The sequence below is a fragment of the Dysidea avara genome, chromosome 1 (genome assembly GCF_963678975.1).
Source record: "Dysidea avara chromosome 1, odDysAvar1.4, whole genome shotgun sequence".
NCBI lineage: Eukaryota > Metazoa > Porifera > Demospongiae > Dictyoceratida > Dysideidae > Dysidea > Dysidea avara.
Window position 1 is genome coordinate 35,388,515 of NC_089272.1, and position 18,590 is coordinate 35,407,104.

At 35.1% G+C, this 18,590-nt stretch overlaps 1 protein-coding gene across 1 annotated transcript; it reads left to right on the top strand.

The window, feature by feature from the left end:
- Window positions 1–4,950: 4,950 nt before the first annotated feature.
- Window positions 4,951–17,995, top strand: LOC136249935 (adhesion G protein-coupled receptor E2-like). Its single transcript, XM_066042075.1, has 7 exons — window positions 4,951–5,054; window positions 6,332–6,461; window positions 7,947–7,988; window positions 10,297–10,365; window positions 12,734–12,827; window positions 16,701–16,760; window positions 17,750–17,995. The coding sequence occupies exons 1-7, from the start codon at window positions 4,966–4,968 to the stop codon at window positions 17,830–17,832; spliced, it is 567 nt and encodes a 188-aa protein (XP_065898147.1). The 5' UTR covers window positions 4,951–4,965; the 3' UTR covers window positions 17,833–17,995.
- Window positions 17,996–18,590: the final 595 nt, after the last annotated feature.

Below are 18,590 nucleotides of genomic sequence, written 5' to 3' on the forward strand. Positions count from 1 at the left end.
AAGCCGGCGTGCCACACCGTGAGTATATTTACAGGAAGAAAATGTCATTTTCACACCTTTGTATCTCGGTGATCCCTTATCCGATTGGAACCAAATTTGCTACAGAGTTGACCGCCAGCCAGCGGAGTCTATATTCCAAATTGGAAGGAAGTCGCTCCAGCCATTTCTGAGATACGGGCTGCCAAAGTTTCGATTTTTTTCTTCATTTTTTTTCTTTCTTCTGCTTCTTCTTATTCGTGTTTTCGCACACTTGCAAAAATTGCTATAAAACGCAAACTCGTACTCCGATCGCCTTGAAATTTGGCACACAGAAACGCAGTCCAAAGGCAATTCCTAACATCAAATTTGGTGCAACTCCAATGAATGGTTCAGGAGTTATGACCGATTATTCGCGTAAAACAAGATTGATTTGTTGTCACGCCTATAGGGTAAACCGCCTCATGGAATGAGTTGAAAATTGCTATGTAGATGGAATAACCATCGTAGGAGTGCCTTTTTGTAGTTAGAAAGGAATCGAGATAAAGACCATGGAAATATGACACAAAACCCAACCTGTGTCACAATTACGCGATCGATTTTTATGAATAAAAAAGTATTAGTTTTCACTCCTACTAGGCAAACCGCTTAGAGCAATGAGCTGAAAATCGGTGTATAGCTAGAAAAATCTTCATAGAAAGTCCTTGCAGTAGTACAGAAGAATCGGATTACAAACCACTGAGTTATGATTCGAAAGCCAACTCCGTGTAGCAAATGCGAGATCGAGATACTCTAATAGAACAGTCACCCTAATAGAGCATTGGGCTAATTTATTTACTCCATTATAGAATTCCATTGCATTACAAGTTATTCTGTAGGGAGTTCGCTGCAAACAGTTAATCTTATAGACAGTTCAGCAAGAAGCAAGTCGCCCTGTGGAGAGTTAAGCTACAAATATATCACTGTAGAGATTCAGAACATTACAAGTCACACTGAAGAGAGTTCAGCTATAAACAAGTTATGCACCCTGTAGAGAGTTCAGCTACAATTAAGTCACTCTCTAGAGAATTCATCTACACACAAGTCACTGTGGAGAGAGTTCAGCTACAAACAAATTACCCTGTACAGAGATCAGCTACAAACAAAACACTTTGCAGAGAGTTCAGTTACAAACAAATCAACCTTTAGAGCAATCAGCAACAAACAAATCAACTTGTAGAGAGATCAGCTAGAAACAAATCAACCTGCAGAGAGATCAGCTACAAACAAATCACCTTATAGACAGTTCAGCTACAAACAAATTACTTTGTAGAGAGATCGGCTACAAACAAATCAACCTGCAGAGAAATCAGCTGCACACAAATCAACTTGTAGATAGATCAGCTACAAAAATCACCCTTTTGAGAGATCAGCTAGAAACTAGACACAATGTAAGGAGTTCAGCTGCAAGCAAATCACCCTGTAGAGAGTTCAGCTACAAACAAATCAACCTGTAGAGCGATCAGCTAGAAAAAAATTACAGAGGTCAGCTACAAAAACTCACCCTTTAGAGAGATCAGCTAGAAACAAATCACCCTGAAGAGAGGTCAGCTACAAAAAATCACCCTGTAGAGAGATCAGCTACAAACAAATCACCCTGTAGAGAGTTCAGCTAAAACAAATCAACCTGCAGAGAGATCAGCTACAAACAAATCACCTTATAGAGAGTTCAGCTACAAACAAATTATCCTGTAGAGAGATCGGCTACAAACAAATCAACCTGTAGAGCGATCAGCTAGAAACAAATCACCCTGAAGAGAGGTCAGCTACAAAAAATCACCCTGTAGAGAGATCAGCTAGAAACAAATCACCTTGAAGAGAGGTCAGCTACAAAAAATCACCCTGTAGAGAGATCAGCTACAAACAAATCACCCTGTAGAGAGTTCAGCTAAAACAAATCAACCTGCAGAGAGATCAGCTACAAATAAATCACCTTATAGAGAGTTCAGCTACAAACAAATTACCCTTTAGAGAGATCAGCTACAACCTGCAGAAAGATCAGCTACACACAAATCAACTTGTAGAGAGATCAGCTAGAAACAAATCACCCTGTAGAGAGATCAGCTAGAAACTAGACACAATGTAAGTAGTTCAGCTACAAGCAAATCACCCTTTAGTGAGTTCAGCTACAAACAAATCAACCTGCAGTAAGATCACCTACAAAAAAGCATCTTGTACAGAGTTCAGTTACAAACAAAATTACCCTGTAGAGAGCTCAGCTAGAAGAATTCACCTTGTAGAGAGTTCAGTAACAAAGAAACCACCATGCAGAGAGTTCAGCTGCAAAGAAATCATCCTGTAGAAAATTCAGTTACAAACAAATCGCCCAGTAGAAAGATCAGCTAGAAGAAGTTACCTTGTAGAGAGTTCAGCTACAAAGAAACCATTTTGTAAAGAGTTCAGCTGCAAACAAATCACCTGTATAGAATTCAGCTACAAACAAATCACCCTGTAGAGGGATCAGCTAGAAGAAGTTACCTTGTAGATATTTCAGCTAACCCTGTAGAGAGATCAGCTAGAAGAAGAGTTACCTTGTAGATAGTTCAGCTGCAAACAATTCACCCTGTAGAGAGATCAGCTGGAAGAAATCACCTTGTAGAGTGTTAAGTTACAAAGAAACCACCATGCAGTAGTGATGTGCAATATACCGAAAAATTATCGACATTGCAATATTTTTTCCAATACCGATATCGTATCGAATCTCAATATTTTTATAACTGATATCAATATTTATTGTATAGTCAATATTTTGCTAAAAATTTCAATATGTGTGACCCTATTTTGGAAAACCATACATCTGGGCACATGCAAAATTTGTGGGAATTCTCAATTGAAAATTTCAGTGATTTTTTAAAATTATTTTTTTTTGCATATTCTGATAGAGCAACTATTAAGCCTTCTTGCTGTGAAATTTCACACCCATAGCTTCTTTTATCTAGGAGATATACTGAATTATATCAGACCATGTAGTAGTTTCACAATGCGTGGGACAACAATTAACTTACAAATTGGGTGATTTGTTCATTCCCAAAACCAAACATTTTCTTGTCTATACACAATATTACAGGTGATTTAATTGAGAAAAAGCACAAAGAACACATGATTAAACTCTCAAAAATCTCTTTTCATTAATTTTAGATTGTAAGAATGGTGATCTTTGTCAACAAAGTGATTTGTCATCAATTTGTCACATCTGATCACTATTCAGTTCTATAAACTGATAATGAAAAGTTAGTTTGTAATGTATTAGACAGTAAATTGGCCATATCTTTGAAATGCTTCAAGGTATCGTCACAAAATTTTCACACAAAATAGATAACCACTCAGTGCTTCATTGTAGCTATAAAAAACAAAATTGGCCAATGTGCCCAGATGTATGGTTTTCCAAAATAGGGTCACATATTGAGTAATATTTTGGTAATTTACAACTTTTGGTGTGTGATTTGTGCAATCATGGTAGAAATGAAGCTCAGTTCTGTACAGTTTAGCCATTTTAAAAAGCATCTACCAGCTTCCAAGGCTTGTTGTTACCTTCAACACAAATTCTATAAAGCATAGCTGTTAATTATAAACATTTGCCCCACGTAATTAATCAAAAGAAAAAATACCGAAAAAGTATTGAAATTTCAATATTTTACCAATTATCGTATCGATATCATACCGAAACCAAAATCCTAATATCACACATCACTACCATGCAGAGAGTTCTGTAATAAATATATGTATTATATGTACTGTATAACTTGTACATTTACTGATAAATTCAGAAATATTTAAAGTATTTAACATCTGTTTCATCTTTTCGTCTTCCTGTGATAAAGAAAAAAGGATAGGTTAAAAAAAGCCCCAAATCCAGCCATAGGATGGCTTTGGGGTATACAAATACAAAAAGAAGTGAAATCTAATCCAAAACAGCCAAGCTGTAAAAAAAAAGTGTGCGGCCCTCAAAATGGCTATGGTGAAAAAAGATGTGAAATCCAAGGTGGTGGCCAAGAAATGGCTGTGATGGTAGGTTAATGAGAAAAATTTTATTAACGACAATTCAGGTGAATTTTGTGCCAGCCAAGACCAAGCAGCACCAAATTCACCTGAATTGTCGTTATTAAAATTTTTACCATTAACCTACCATCACAGCCATTTCTTGGCCGCCACCTTGGATTTCACATCTTTTTTCACCACAGCCTTTTTGAGGGCCGCACACTTTTTTTACAGCTTGGCTGTTTTGGATTAGATATATTGTATCATGTAAGTTTAAGCATTTTCACCAGTGCTATATATTGTATATGGTAAATAAAGCACAAGGCATGCTGCTTAGATGATACATATCATGAGGGGAAGCCGAGCGCTATTATAGCATCAAGTCAAAGTGCTGAGTGGTTTATTCTTCGTATTGCATTTGCAGAGCAATGCTTTGTGGAACCTATTGAATTAAAGCCCAGCACATAAAACACAGAAACATACAGCTACAGCTTACATATGGGTTGTACAATTACATGTGTTCAGTACTACAGTACATATTTAGTGCAAGCTATTAGCTGGCTTGAATGTGTGTCATGTGTTTATTTCATGAGGCATCAGCCCATAAGCTGACAGGATATTATGTAATTGGCTCAAATACATGAACTGTCCCAAACCTAACATCCCACAACTTTCATCTAAATGTGGATGCAATTATTTGAGTTAGAGCCATTGTTGCGAAAAAATTACCTTGGTCATTGGAACTCTTAAAGGCTCATCTATGGTTAAAAGCATGTTTAGCATTTCTGGTGAGTTGCATTCCTTTAAATATTTTAATACATTTTCATCAAATCAACAATCAATAATTATGGGGAATGTTCCATTTTAGTCACTTTATACATGTAATATGTGTTAAAATTAATAATGTGCATGTAGGATATAATTATCACATTGGTATTATGTTTGTCACACATTTAGATCAACTTTCTCATCATGATTTTTTCAATCACAAGAATATATAAGTCAAGGAAAAGCAAAGCTTCATTGTCACAGTCACAAAGATCAGCATACCAGACTGCTAAGTATGTACAGTATGAGGAATAAGACAAGAATCAAATTAATACGTACTTATACTAAGCATTACATGTACTGTTTATAGTGTTGGGACACAACTGTATGCACAGTGCATGTTCGTATACTATCAAAGATTGACTTGTGTGTGATTGAATACCAAATGTGTGTTACACTTTATTTGGCTTTACAGGGTTTAAGAGCAGCTTGTGAACTTTAATTGTAGTGGGCTACTAAAGTACAGTAGGGTCCAGTTGTTTATTCCTTTCAAGCAGTTTTTCACCCTGGCCACTAAATGAAACTGGTAACTATATGAGACCAGCATTTATATTCAGGTTCAGCATTCATGTATTTCATACCTCAGTGGTTTTCCTCAGTATGTGTCACATATTCAAGCTTAAAAGGAAATCTGTGACCTCACTGTTCAAGACACTGTACGAATTGTTAGAAATTATGACAGTACTAGGTGTCCATCTGAGACCCAGCATTTATTCAAAACTCTGTGTTTATTTCTGTAATGATGTTCTCTACCCCCTGGTTACTAAATTAGACCGGAAATTTCTATGCATAATTAGAGGCAATACAGTGTATATGGTTATTAAAAACTATACTTATTTGAAAGTGCCTGCTAAATTCTAGTAGACTTACTATAAGTACACATTGGGATATTGACTGGTTTGAAGTTAATGTTAATGTGTGGTAGATGTGGAAGGTAGCCATGTACAGAATCAGTGAAAGTGAGTCAGTCCATCAGTCAGCAGAACATTTCACTGAATAAATTTTAAAATTGTTTTTAATTTCATAGCAATCATTTAGGGTTGCACTAAGGCGCTTTTGGACTTAGACTATACCTGACCAATACTGCCAAGGTGCCATGAAGGCTGGTTTCTGGTTATCATATATTTTTGTAAGAAAGTACAGTACAAGTCTCAGTGCTACTGTGCTGTATGATGTTTGAAAACTTTCTGTTATTGGTTGTATACCTAAAGAGCTGTGTAAAAGAATAAGTTAAAATAATGTTTCTGTGTATAATCACTCAACATTCTTAGGATTTAAGAGTTATAATCGAAAATTACTTTAATGACTTAACAAATGGTTTTTGTGCATCACCATGCTATAAGTCTATGCTCTCCAATGCCTCAATTATACATTGTTTGATTGTTTTTCTTGTTGAGCTGGATTTTGGTTTAGATTACACTGCATATGCACTGGAAATAATTGTTATTAGCTAAAAGTATTTGTATACTTTGAAATTAAATAGTTGTTATGCTCTTATGTATTTACACAGGATAATGTTGTGGGGAGTTATTGCACTTGTGCCATTACTTGGATTGACCTGGATATTGGGATTGTTATTTCTGATTGATAGTGACTCTGTAGCTCTAGCATGGATCTTCACTATTGTGAACTCATTGCAGGTACTTGTTCATACTGTATGCAAGTTCATAAGCAACTGTCTAATCCTGCTTGTGTGTGCAATGTATTCTCAGTTAATCAAACCAAACACCTTGATTATCTTAATATCAATAGTGATTAGATTATTTTGTTGGTAGTGCTCATTCAATTGGGCCAAAATTTATAATGATGTTTTATTTAGAGTAATCTTTCTGTTTATGTACAAGTACACAGAAAAATTTGGAATATTCAACTAGAGCAGGGACCATAGCACATCGATAAAAAATACTGAAACAAGTTGGAGTAATGCACGGTATTAAATGACAGTAAAACAATAAGAAGTTTTATATCCCTACTGTGCTCATGATACCATAATGGAAATGCACAGTAGGGATACAACACTTCTTATTGTTTTACTATCATGCACTACTCCAACTTGTTTCAGTACTTTTTATCAATGTGCCATGGTCCCTACTCTAGTTGAAAATTCCAAATTTTTCTGTGTACTTGTTTGTTAACTTTTTTTTGTAAATAATTATTATCACATATACTGCATCCGAAATGGCACCGCGCACCCAAATTATTGTCTGAAAAGTGAAGTATCCATTACGCTTCGTTGTCAGCTTTGTTCAACCCGTTACACAGCATTTCAAATCAAGAACTGTTCGAAAAGCACCTCTGCAATCCACGCATACCGAAAGAAATGGTGCCACGGGCCCGGTTATATCAATTATTGTCTGAAAAGTGAAGTATCCATTATGCTTCGTTGTCGGCTATGTTCAACCCATTACACAATAGTACAAATCAAGAACTGTTCGAAAAGCACATCTGCTATCAAAATAGCCACTATTACAAATACGGACGATTTCCGTTACGAAGGGAAGCCATCACATGCCATCACCAAATCGACACTTTTTGCTGTCAGCAAAGATGAATGGGACACAAAGGAGGACACTGGTAATTACGTCCATGAAGAATACATTGTGCATACTGCGGTATACCAAAAGGCACCTGTCGGGCCGAAGTGACATCAAACAGTGAAAAAAATCAAGCCCGTAGCCTTAGTTGTTATTGAGTTATGCTTGTCTGAATGCATCAGTCAGTCAGTCAGTCAGTCAGTCAGTCAGTCAGTCAGTCAGTCACTAGAAAATTCCATTTAAAATTCTGTAGCAACTTGCTTAAAGCATTTCGGGTTGATCTGAAAGCTTATTTGGGCTTAGTTTTACCTAACCAATACTACCTCATTGTTGTCAGGGGAAATTGAGGCTGTTTTTTGGGTGATATTATTTTGTGGGCCACGCCTACTCCTTTGTGGTCCCTACTATACAGTTACTGTCATACTGTATGATAAATCATACTGCATCTGAATAAAGCCACTTACAATATCTGAACACTGATATCTACCTCTAGGAACACAGGTGTTGTTTTGATACTGTAACTTGATTACTATTATCCTCTGTATGTTGTATGTATGGTACGTACACACATACGTTTTGTTTACCTCATAGGGAGCTGCAGTGTTTTTCTTCTATGTTGTAAAAAATAAAGAGGTACAGTACACTGTAATTGTGATGTGAATTGTTATGTATAAGCAAACAATCTGCTGTATGAAGGTTAAACAACTAACATGATGGCTCATTGCAGTCTATTTGGCAGGTTGAGACATGAGGCTATTATGTTCATAAAATTGGTCATTGAGCAATAACCAAAACACAACACCTGATAGATCTACTAAAAGTACTTGCAAACTTATGCTGCCATTATTGTCAATTATGTCAGTTTAATGATGAACATACATCAGTTTGATATGCAATGGTCTTCTATTCCTTTGGCTGGTTGTTACAATATAGTTTTAATTCCACAGTGGTGCTTCATAGTTCTACTCAACTGCTTTATTCACTGCTGTATGAAAATTTTGAATGCTCAAATAGAGAAACCAGAATGACTTGCACTTATTTGTTCAACTTTGAAGACCATGGTTACTTATGAACAGTCATAATAGGTTTCAAAACTTACAGGTGCTCACTGCATGATCAGATTATGCCTGTCACGCTCTTAAAAATCATATGTACATGTATATCAATGTGTCCATGCCTCTACAATGATTGGAAGGAACAAAATTAGCAATGACATCTTCAAACAATCAGAGCAGAGCAACTCAACCCTTAAACTGATCAGAGCATGATTCCTAAGCCCCTTGATGATCTAGCTTTCCTTATAACATCATGCAGCAGTACAAGGTGACTACACCTCCTTTTTCTATAATGTAAGAGAAGTACATGTAGTGAAGATAAAAAATGCTGTGATCAAGAACTACAGCTATTAATTAATTAATTAATTCTAATCACATAATATCATAGCTACAAAAAAGTAAACAGTCATCATTTACAAAATTTGAAGTTCCTTTACTTCTAATATATATTTTAATTCACATGAATGCTCTACCTAGAGTTATGAATGCATTATTGGAGTATGCTTGACTGTTCTATTAGAGTATCTTGATCTACACTGTATACTTTCAAGAGGGTTTATGTCGGTCCCCTCTATGAATGAAGTTTAATAATAGATTGTTGTATTGTTGTACTGTGATGAATGTTGTTATTTACTCATGATAAATGGTGTATTAGGTTTCTGGAATCTAAATTGCAAAGGAGGTTTCTTGAAATACTTGGAACCCCTTTTCCTGCTTAAATACTCTCTCATCTTGTATAACTCATAAGTGTGGAGTAGATAGGAAGACCCCAAATTTGTTGTTAATGGTTTATGTAGAAATGGTACATGTCGTGATGTATACTGAGTAGAATATAGCAAGCTTTTAAACTTACATTACAACACATCATAGTCTGACTAGGTATATTATGCTCTCTTGCAGATCCCTATTGTGCATGCCCTATTGCAGATTTTCTTGCACACATTCATAATTAATACCACTTCTTCTAGGAATGTCTTCTTGTCCATCCCTAGTGGGATAGTATCTCATCATGATGAATTGATGATCAATGAATAAAATTAATAATAGAAGTTCCCTAAAGGAGAGTTTGTGATAATTTAATGTACTACAGTTACATAGCAATCTTACACGTAGCATATTCATAAGAAGTGTTACTACTCATGTACTGGCACCTTAAATAATGAAGCCTACATGTATTTGACAATACACTAGACACAGGATTTGTTGTGGACCCTTAAAGATTGTCATCTAGTGTAGAAAATATTATGTACATTATAAAATCAAGTATATGCTAGGCCTGCACCTATTATGCTTTTGAAATTGCCAATATGCTTTTGAGCAATGCTCCAAATTCTCCCCTATTATGCCCAGTTGTGTCACATTATGCTCTATATAAAATCGTGTATTGACTGCTCTATTAGGGTAACTAATATATCTGTGAACGTTCTATTATATTGCAGAATCATCATTTTTCTGGGCTGTAGGCTCTGATTGCCTGCAGACCTTTGGTTTTTGCCATAAATCGATAATAAATAAATAAATAAATTAGGTTATTTTAATATGCAGTGACTGTTCTATTAGAGTATATCGATCTTAAACTAGTCTTTTCTTCACAATGTAGCTGTAAATCTAATTTTACCATGTTTGCACACTATCCCAATTTGCATCATGTAAAATAAGCAGAGTTTCAGTCTCTCTGATAACCGTTGCACAGAAATTGTGCCTATTATGCTGGCATCATGCTCAATGTTTTTGGCTACCAATTATGCTCCAAATTATGCTGGCATAATTGGCGCAGGCCTAGTATATGCACACTTTAAAATTCATACTTGCTGAGTATTGTATTGTAATGCACTTTTAATATCATTAAATGTTACTCAGTGACAGTGTATAAATTATTTGTATAGGCACGCCGCACAGCCAGTGAAAGTTTTACTAAATGGAGAAAGAATACATTGTTACGGTCAACATTAAAGGTTAACAACTTTGTGTATAGTGTTAACAGTATCATGTACAGTATTACAATATTGTGTTAAGGTATTATATTTAAAATATGACAGTGAACCGGTCACTGAGTTAATATGTATGGTAATAGCTATACCACAGGGTGCCTGTATTACATTATTCACCCACGGTGTACTTCAAACTGACAGGAATAAGCACCAAAAACTTACCAAATCAATAATAATAATTACTGTATACCTATATGAGTATGAAGCAAATTCTCAAGATGTTGTGAATACCTGAGCTACACAGTAGTAAACAACTGAAATATAGCATGTCTATAGCCTACAGTGGAACCTCCCTTATGAAATGCATAGCATCGCCAATAAATTATCATAGACATTTAAGTTGCATCTTGCAATGAGCAAAAACCATTCAACCCATGAGATGGACCACTTCTACACATGGTGAACAATGATACTCGCTCTCCCGTATATTTTCTATGGGAAGAACTAACGTTACATGGAGCTTAATCGAATGTCTTTCTGCTCTGATCACAGAAAAGCATCAGAAGAGCACCATCTTTACTACTGTAAGTCGGCACTAAGGTGCCACTCTTTGATGGTGCCACTCTTTGATGGTGCCACTCTTAGATGGTGCTCGTAGCCCCCTGGTAGGCGTGCGGCCAAGAAAGCCGGCGACCACACCGTGAGGAAGAAAGAAAACAGCTTTTTCATGTGTGCATAGCTCCATGGCCCCTTCTCCAAAGCACACTAGTTTTGCATTATAGCTGTCCCCCAAGTAGGGTACACCACACTGCAAATTTGATAAATTCGCAACAGCCATTTGCTAGATATGGGCATTCAAAATTTTGTTTTAATTTCTTCATTTTTTTCTTCTTATGCCGTACGGGGGGCTACGAGGGCTTCGATTTCTTTTCACACACTTTGCAAAAATTGCTATAAAATGCAAACGTGTAACTCGATTACCACAATATTTGGCACAAATGAAGAGCATGTAACGGTGGATTCACATACCTAGTTTGTTGTGAATCTGAGTAATATTTAAGGAGTTATGAGCATTTATTCACGTTAAAAAAGATCAAACTTCTGTCATGGCTATGGGGTAAACCGAGTATATAAATAACTTGAAAATTGGTGTGTAGGTAGGCTGGTCATTGTAGCAGTGCCTTTTGATAGTTTGAATAGCAATAGAGTTACAGCGACAAAGTTATAAAGCAAAAACTACGCAAGTGTAAAATCGCGGGATCGAGATACTCTAATAGAAAAGGTGTGCAAAAAATGTTGAAAAAAAACTTACCACAGTTTAAACCAGAGACCTCCATACCTAACACCTGCATCCTTAACCACTGAATCACTGCTACCTTGGCTGATAACCTCGCTTAATTTCTGCTTTATAAATGAAATTTATAGGTGAAATCTGCTTGTTATCAAATGTTTGTAATTTCATAGATCTACCAACAGAAGTACTAGATTGTTCTAGAACATTCTATGTATGTTCTATTAGAAGTCCTCAAAAATGTGCACTCTATTAGAGTATTACAACAATATTATCAAATATTGAATTGAATCATGCAATGAAATACATTTATAAGTCTGTCTTCAATAATCATCATTGTATCTACATAGAAAAGAAGAAATGTGAGTAAAAACAAACCTCGAAGTTAGCCATAGGCTGGTTTTGGGGCCTTATATAAGTACAAAAAGGAGTGAAATCCACACAAAAACAGCCAAACTGTGAAAAAATGGTGTGGCCTTAAAAAGCCTGGGTGAAAAAGTTGTGAAATCAAAGGTGGTGGCCAAGAAATGGCTGCAATGATGTTAATGCTAAAAAAAATTAATAATGGCTGTGTGCATTGTTAAAATTTATTCATCATTGTAGCCATTTCTTGGCTGCCACCTTTGTTTTCACAACTTTTTTCACCCAGGCTTTTTAAGGCCGCACCATTTTTTCACAGCTTGGCTGTTTTTGTGTGGATAGTTTTTTACATGATATATGGTTTGCTTGCATTGCACCTCCTTGCAGCGCATGCATAGTAATGCAATTAATGAATTACATACATTATATACAATAACAACAATACAAAAACTAATCAGTTAAAATAGCAAAGTACTTACGTATATATTAACCAAGTTTTATACATGGTTGATCAATCATCTATTTAGAACAGGATAGGTATTTTGAATCCACACATCAATCGCTTATGTTCTGGTTGCTACAACTGCATCTTAATCTACTGATGATCTAGTTAATTCCAAGCAGCTAAACTGCTACAGTTTTGTGTAACTGCATTTCCTCCTGTTCAGAGTTTTCTGAAACTTAGCATGCTGTCAGTAACCATGTTTATAAACATTATGTAGATGTCTGCAAATATTTTAGGAATCATTTAAAGTTCAAAGGAATTCAAAAGTGACAAAATCTTCTATCACAATGACAGATTCTATCCTATCAAAACACAGAAACACTGAAAATGGTAAGAAAATGTAGTTTATGTACCAAACTATGTATCAATATACATTATATACAGTATGTGTCATAATATGTATAATAACAAGTATAAGAAAAATAGGAATTTTATACTAGAGTAGGGACAATGTAGTACCACTGCAATAAAATGTACTGAAACAAGCTGGATCAGAGCAGTACGTATTGTCCAGATACTGTAAAATAATAAGAAGTGAATATCCCTACTGTGCTACGGAGGTTCTACAATCAAATTGGATATTCACTTGACAATATACTATTCCAATCCAGTACTTTTTATTGCAGCAGTACTACTTTGTCCTTACTCTAGTTAATCTTTTTCTTATACTTGTTTGTGAACTTTTTTGTCAATTCATACCACTATTAAAAACTAGCTACCATCACATATGTAAATAAATAACTACAATTCTCATATTCATGAGTGAGATCATGCATGATCTGCAGCAATCATATATGCATTAATAATATTGTATTCATAAAAGTACAAGGGTTGTCCACTTACATTCCAGCTACACCCATACTACTGATATGCACCAATGGCACAGAGTGTCTGGCATAGCCACCAGACTAATTCACATACAACAGTTGTCTACTTTCATACACATATCATTCCACAAGCAGGCGACATCTCGTCTACAATGGAAAACAACTACCCACACGTGTATTCCAATATAATAACATTGTGAAATGAGCATGCCCAGAGATTTGAAGACGTACTGTGATATGGCTGCTCAGTATATGGAAGGATAAAAGTAAGACAATAGTGCACATATTGGATGGCTATCAATATACCAAAGGTATCTTCTTAAGTGAATCCAAAGTATTTCTGTGAAAGACGTAGGGCCATAGCTGCAGCCACTTTTCTGCCTGAATACATCAGTCAGGCAGGCAGGCAGTCAATACAAAATTCCATTCAGTATACTATAGGTTATTGCACAAATCCAGGTATCTTTGCTATTTTAGAGACCTGAGGAATGGCACAATAATCACCGAGAGACAAGCCCAAGGTGATTATGTGACATTCCAAAGATACCATGGATTTGTGCAATAACTGATTTAGACTATGGCTCGTGCAGCTATGGTCACTGCCAGTAATGGTGGCTTCCTGATCAAATTAGTGCTAAAATAACTCACTGTTAGGCTTCCTAGATGAATACGATCATTTTTATGATCCAGCAATGCTTTCTTTACGCTCTAGTGATGATTTCTGATGGCTGTTGTGACTGGAATCCAACAACGGATGTGACAAAAACTGTTACGGGTATCTAACCAGTTCAGATACCTACCCGCAGGTATCTATTGGATGTTAAATACGTACCTCATTAACAACTAAACTTCAAAGCATACTATGCGTGTCATAGTCTAAATACATTGTTTTATAATTTTGTAGCAACTTGATGAAAACATTTTGAGTAAATCTGAAGGCAATTTTGAGCTAATTTTGTACCCAACTGATACTGTTGTGTCATCATGGGAAATTGAGGCAGGATTTTGGGTGATATATTTATCACAAGCCATACCCACACCTTATTGTACTGTATGATTTAGTAGAGGGTTTAGCTCGGCTTATTTTTCCTAAATTTACACTCTCCAATTTGGATTACCACATAATTCTGATGACAACACATAATAGAGGCATACAGCAACTTATTGTCTCATATATCCATGCCAAAATAGTAAAGCTCTGCAACCTTCAAAATCCAGAGTTAAAAATTTGTTAAAATTGCAGGGGTAGAAAACAGTACTCAGAAGTTAGTTAGGAAGCGTTTAATAATCATTTTTGTATCTGCTAACGTGTGAAGTATACTTATCATGCCAAGCATGTCAATACCAGGGAGATATGGAGGCATGTCCACAGGAAATTTAGAAATTTAAATACTTTGAGATTGAATCATTAAATACTTTGAGATTGAATCTGAGAGCAGATGAAGATTTGAAATAAGTTTATCTTAAATGAAGGCATTTGTGATAGACTCATGCACTAGATTATATCTATTAATGCAGACAGATTAAATAGATTGCATAGCAGAACCAACCTTATCATGTACATGTACGTTTCCACTTAATGTTCCATTGAGTAGTTAGGTGACTACTCAATTAGAGTATCTCGATCTTGTCCACTTCCAATATTGATTCACATAGTATCCCATTCTTGCATGATCTTTAGCACAAATTCTACTAAATAAAAGCAAAGTACACAATTGGCTGTTGAGTAAAATGAGTTACAATAATTGCTGTACTGTAGCTCCTGGGAATTAGAAAAAGTGAGGGGGCACTACCCCTCCTCCACTGGGAGCAGTTGTCTCCTGTGCTCCTCCCCCATTTCTTCATCCTTGGTAAGTGGCAGCAAATAAATGACTGCTATGATGTAAACATTAATCAGTTGCAATACTGACAGCCTTTCGAGTTGCTAAAACCTCTCTAGATTATTTTGTCAATGCATTGAGTTTCTGGGTATACTCAATTTTTGCTGCAGTTAGTAAGTCAATAAGAATCCAGCGTAGGTCATATTTTTAGTATACAATGTTGTCTCACTCAGTTTTAAGCTCTAACTAATGCCCAGCCACCCCACACTCCATTACATTTTGTAATACCATAATAGAGATCATTATACCCCCTGTTATGCATTTTGTGGACACTGTATTAACATTGACTACATACACATTCTGGTATTTTATGCAAAATGAACAGATACAGAAATAATAGACTTGGCTTTCTGGTGATTTTGTATATACTATTGAGCAATGACAATGGCTATAACTATTAAAATCAAAGAATACTGCAGTAATTGTTTGCTTTATTGTTGATTGCTAGAATTAAAGTAGGCATGCCACTTTAGTGAAATACATGTAGGTTTGGTAAAAACTACGTTTGTGTGTATGCCTGTCTAAATACCTCTATATACCTATGTGAACAAAAATGACATCATCCATGAACAAAGACAATTAACTTACTTCATTGTAGTAATCTTAACCAGCATTGATTTTATATTTCAGTGATTTAATTAATACATTGTGAAACAATAAAATTAATCATTAATGTTGTGAGAAAGACTGTACAATTAGTATGGTAACAAATTCATTGCAAGGGTCATCTACTAACTACACGAACACAATTTCTGTAGAATTTGTATTGTATTAATAAGAACTTGTTCAGTTCAAAATTCGACTGTGCAGTCTATTGATTCACTCAGACAGAAGTGATATTTGGTCAGATTGAACATTCATCATAGCACATTTGTATGTAAAAGTTTAGAACTGATAAATAATTCCGAAATGAAGTTATGTGTTAGGGAAGGCAAATGATTATAAGCCTAGATTTGCAGAGCAGGTCACAATTATTATGGTAATAGTATAGGCAGATACTAAAACACCCTGTAGTATGACAATGATAATGACACCATAGTTGAGCTTACTTTATTTGCAAAATACACCTCCATCTTATTGGTACAGTACAAATAAGTTAGGTATAGCTCATCTCTATGAATTAAAAGAAACCTTGAAGGTTACTTTCCTCATACAATGACATGCAATGTTAGGATCTTCTTCAGTATTTACTTAACAACTGATGCTACAGTTCACTTTGATTAGGAAGTCTGTAACAAGGGGTCTGTAGAATACCAGCAATGTATTGTATACATATCTAAAGGCTACGACCTATATACTTACCATTCAAGTATTGTGTCAAACTTTATTTAATACATTTTACTATGATCTCATCATGACTACTATTTAAGCATAATGTGTTTAACTCAACAACTGTAATTCAGCTTCCAATACATCTACTGTAGCTAAAATCAACATTAATGTATAACGATATTGATTTTGTTCTTACGTATATGACTGTAAATCCATGATTTCAGGTAATGCAGGTAGCAGTAGTGATGGCCAAAAATTAAGGACACATAACAGTTCTTTTAAAGGTAGCTATATACATTACAGCACATATATTAGCTAATAGCACCCTGTTAGTGTTCCTGTACTTTATTAAATGCATTTGTACATTTGATAAAGTACAAATGTATCAAATGCATTAATGCATTTGATAAAGTACCGGAACACTAACAGGATGCTATTAACTATGGTGTACAATAATACTCATGCAGGGATTACTATTTTTAACACTAATACCATATATGTACAAAAACTACAGAATATTTATACATGGACATACAAGTGCATTATGTCTACCATGTACTGTAGTTACCTTTTTAAGGATATGATGATTAACTTAGTCCAGATTTTGTGCTTACTACAATGGAATGACCAAGGATTCTGACAAGCATCAGTACTGGCCATAAGCCTTAACTTTGGTTAATGTTTTTCCACGTAGATTTGATGTCGAATTAGTTTATTTGTGTCCATGATTGCTCTTAACTTCTCATTTCATTTCATTTTAGGGTTCAAATTTAGTACATTTACATAAGTATGTTTTAATTAAATTGCTATTATACAATCCAAATGGCATATAATTCATGAACCTATTCCATTTTAAAACTAAATGCTTTGATACAAAAAGTAACAAGTGTGTGAAGACCTGTTTTTTTTACATCTGTCACAACAGTGTTTTTTAAACACATTGCCATGTAATTTAAGGTATATAATATTATCTAGCTGGACAGGTAGGGCTGAAATAATGATGATTATGGTTATAGCAACTGTTTCATTCAGAATTTCCTTAAAAATTAATCTTCAAAGCTTTTGTGAATGCGACTCAATAATTTGATGTATGTAGTTAAAGCTTCATGTGAATTTTGTTAAACCACTATCATTAATAATTATGTATTTGATTGGTTTGATGATGTGATTGCTGTAGCTTTGAATCACCAGTAATGCATACCCCTTGTATTTTTCTCCATTGCCAATGACAAGTACTAATCAATGTGTATAATGAAAATCATTTTATTGACAGAATCGTGCTTCATGGATGGTGATAATGATGACAAGACAGCTTTTGCTGATAAGGATGTACTGCAGGACAGCCTGATCTACTAAATGAAAACTGACCTTTGTTATTTACTGCATACACACAGTGTACCACTAACAATTACTCAAGACATAGTAAACACACAAACAGGGCATACTGTTTCGGCACCATGCACATACACAAAACTATTGTCAGTGCTTTACTGTATCACTTTTAGACACTGAATAAATAATGCTGTTTACATAATAATTTTCCGAAATTCCAGAATTACTGCATTTAATGTTGTCTGTACCCTAAAGCTGCAGATTGTTGTCAGTCCCCCACTTTGTATGAGATGTAGGTTGGCTTGTTAGGACATACTACACAGGGTTCTACAGCTATATGTAGCATGATTGGTAAGAACATGTTCAATGGGAAGGCAAGATCATTACTATTGCCAATGTATTATCATTGATCTCCATCTGTGCTAAAGTCACAAAACACATTGTATGCAGAATAATTGTATTAGCTGACCCATAATTTATTAACGTACTTGGTATACCATAATTTGCTTTTTTTTCGTTGTAAAATAATTTTTGTATGCAAAATTTGTACGAAAATTTCTTACAAAAAAATATTTTCACAAAATCGAACTACTCTAATAAAGCTGTCATTCACATAAATCATACGAAAATATTTTTGCACAAAAATTTTTATCACGAATTTTGTTTTGCACGAAATAAAAGCGAATTACGGTATACTATAGTGTTAGTTCAAAATCACTATCCTTGTCACCAATGATCTGGAATAGCAACTTTTTGAAATGTACCTTTAGCAAATGTTCAAC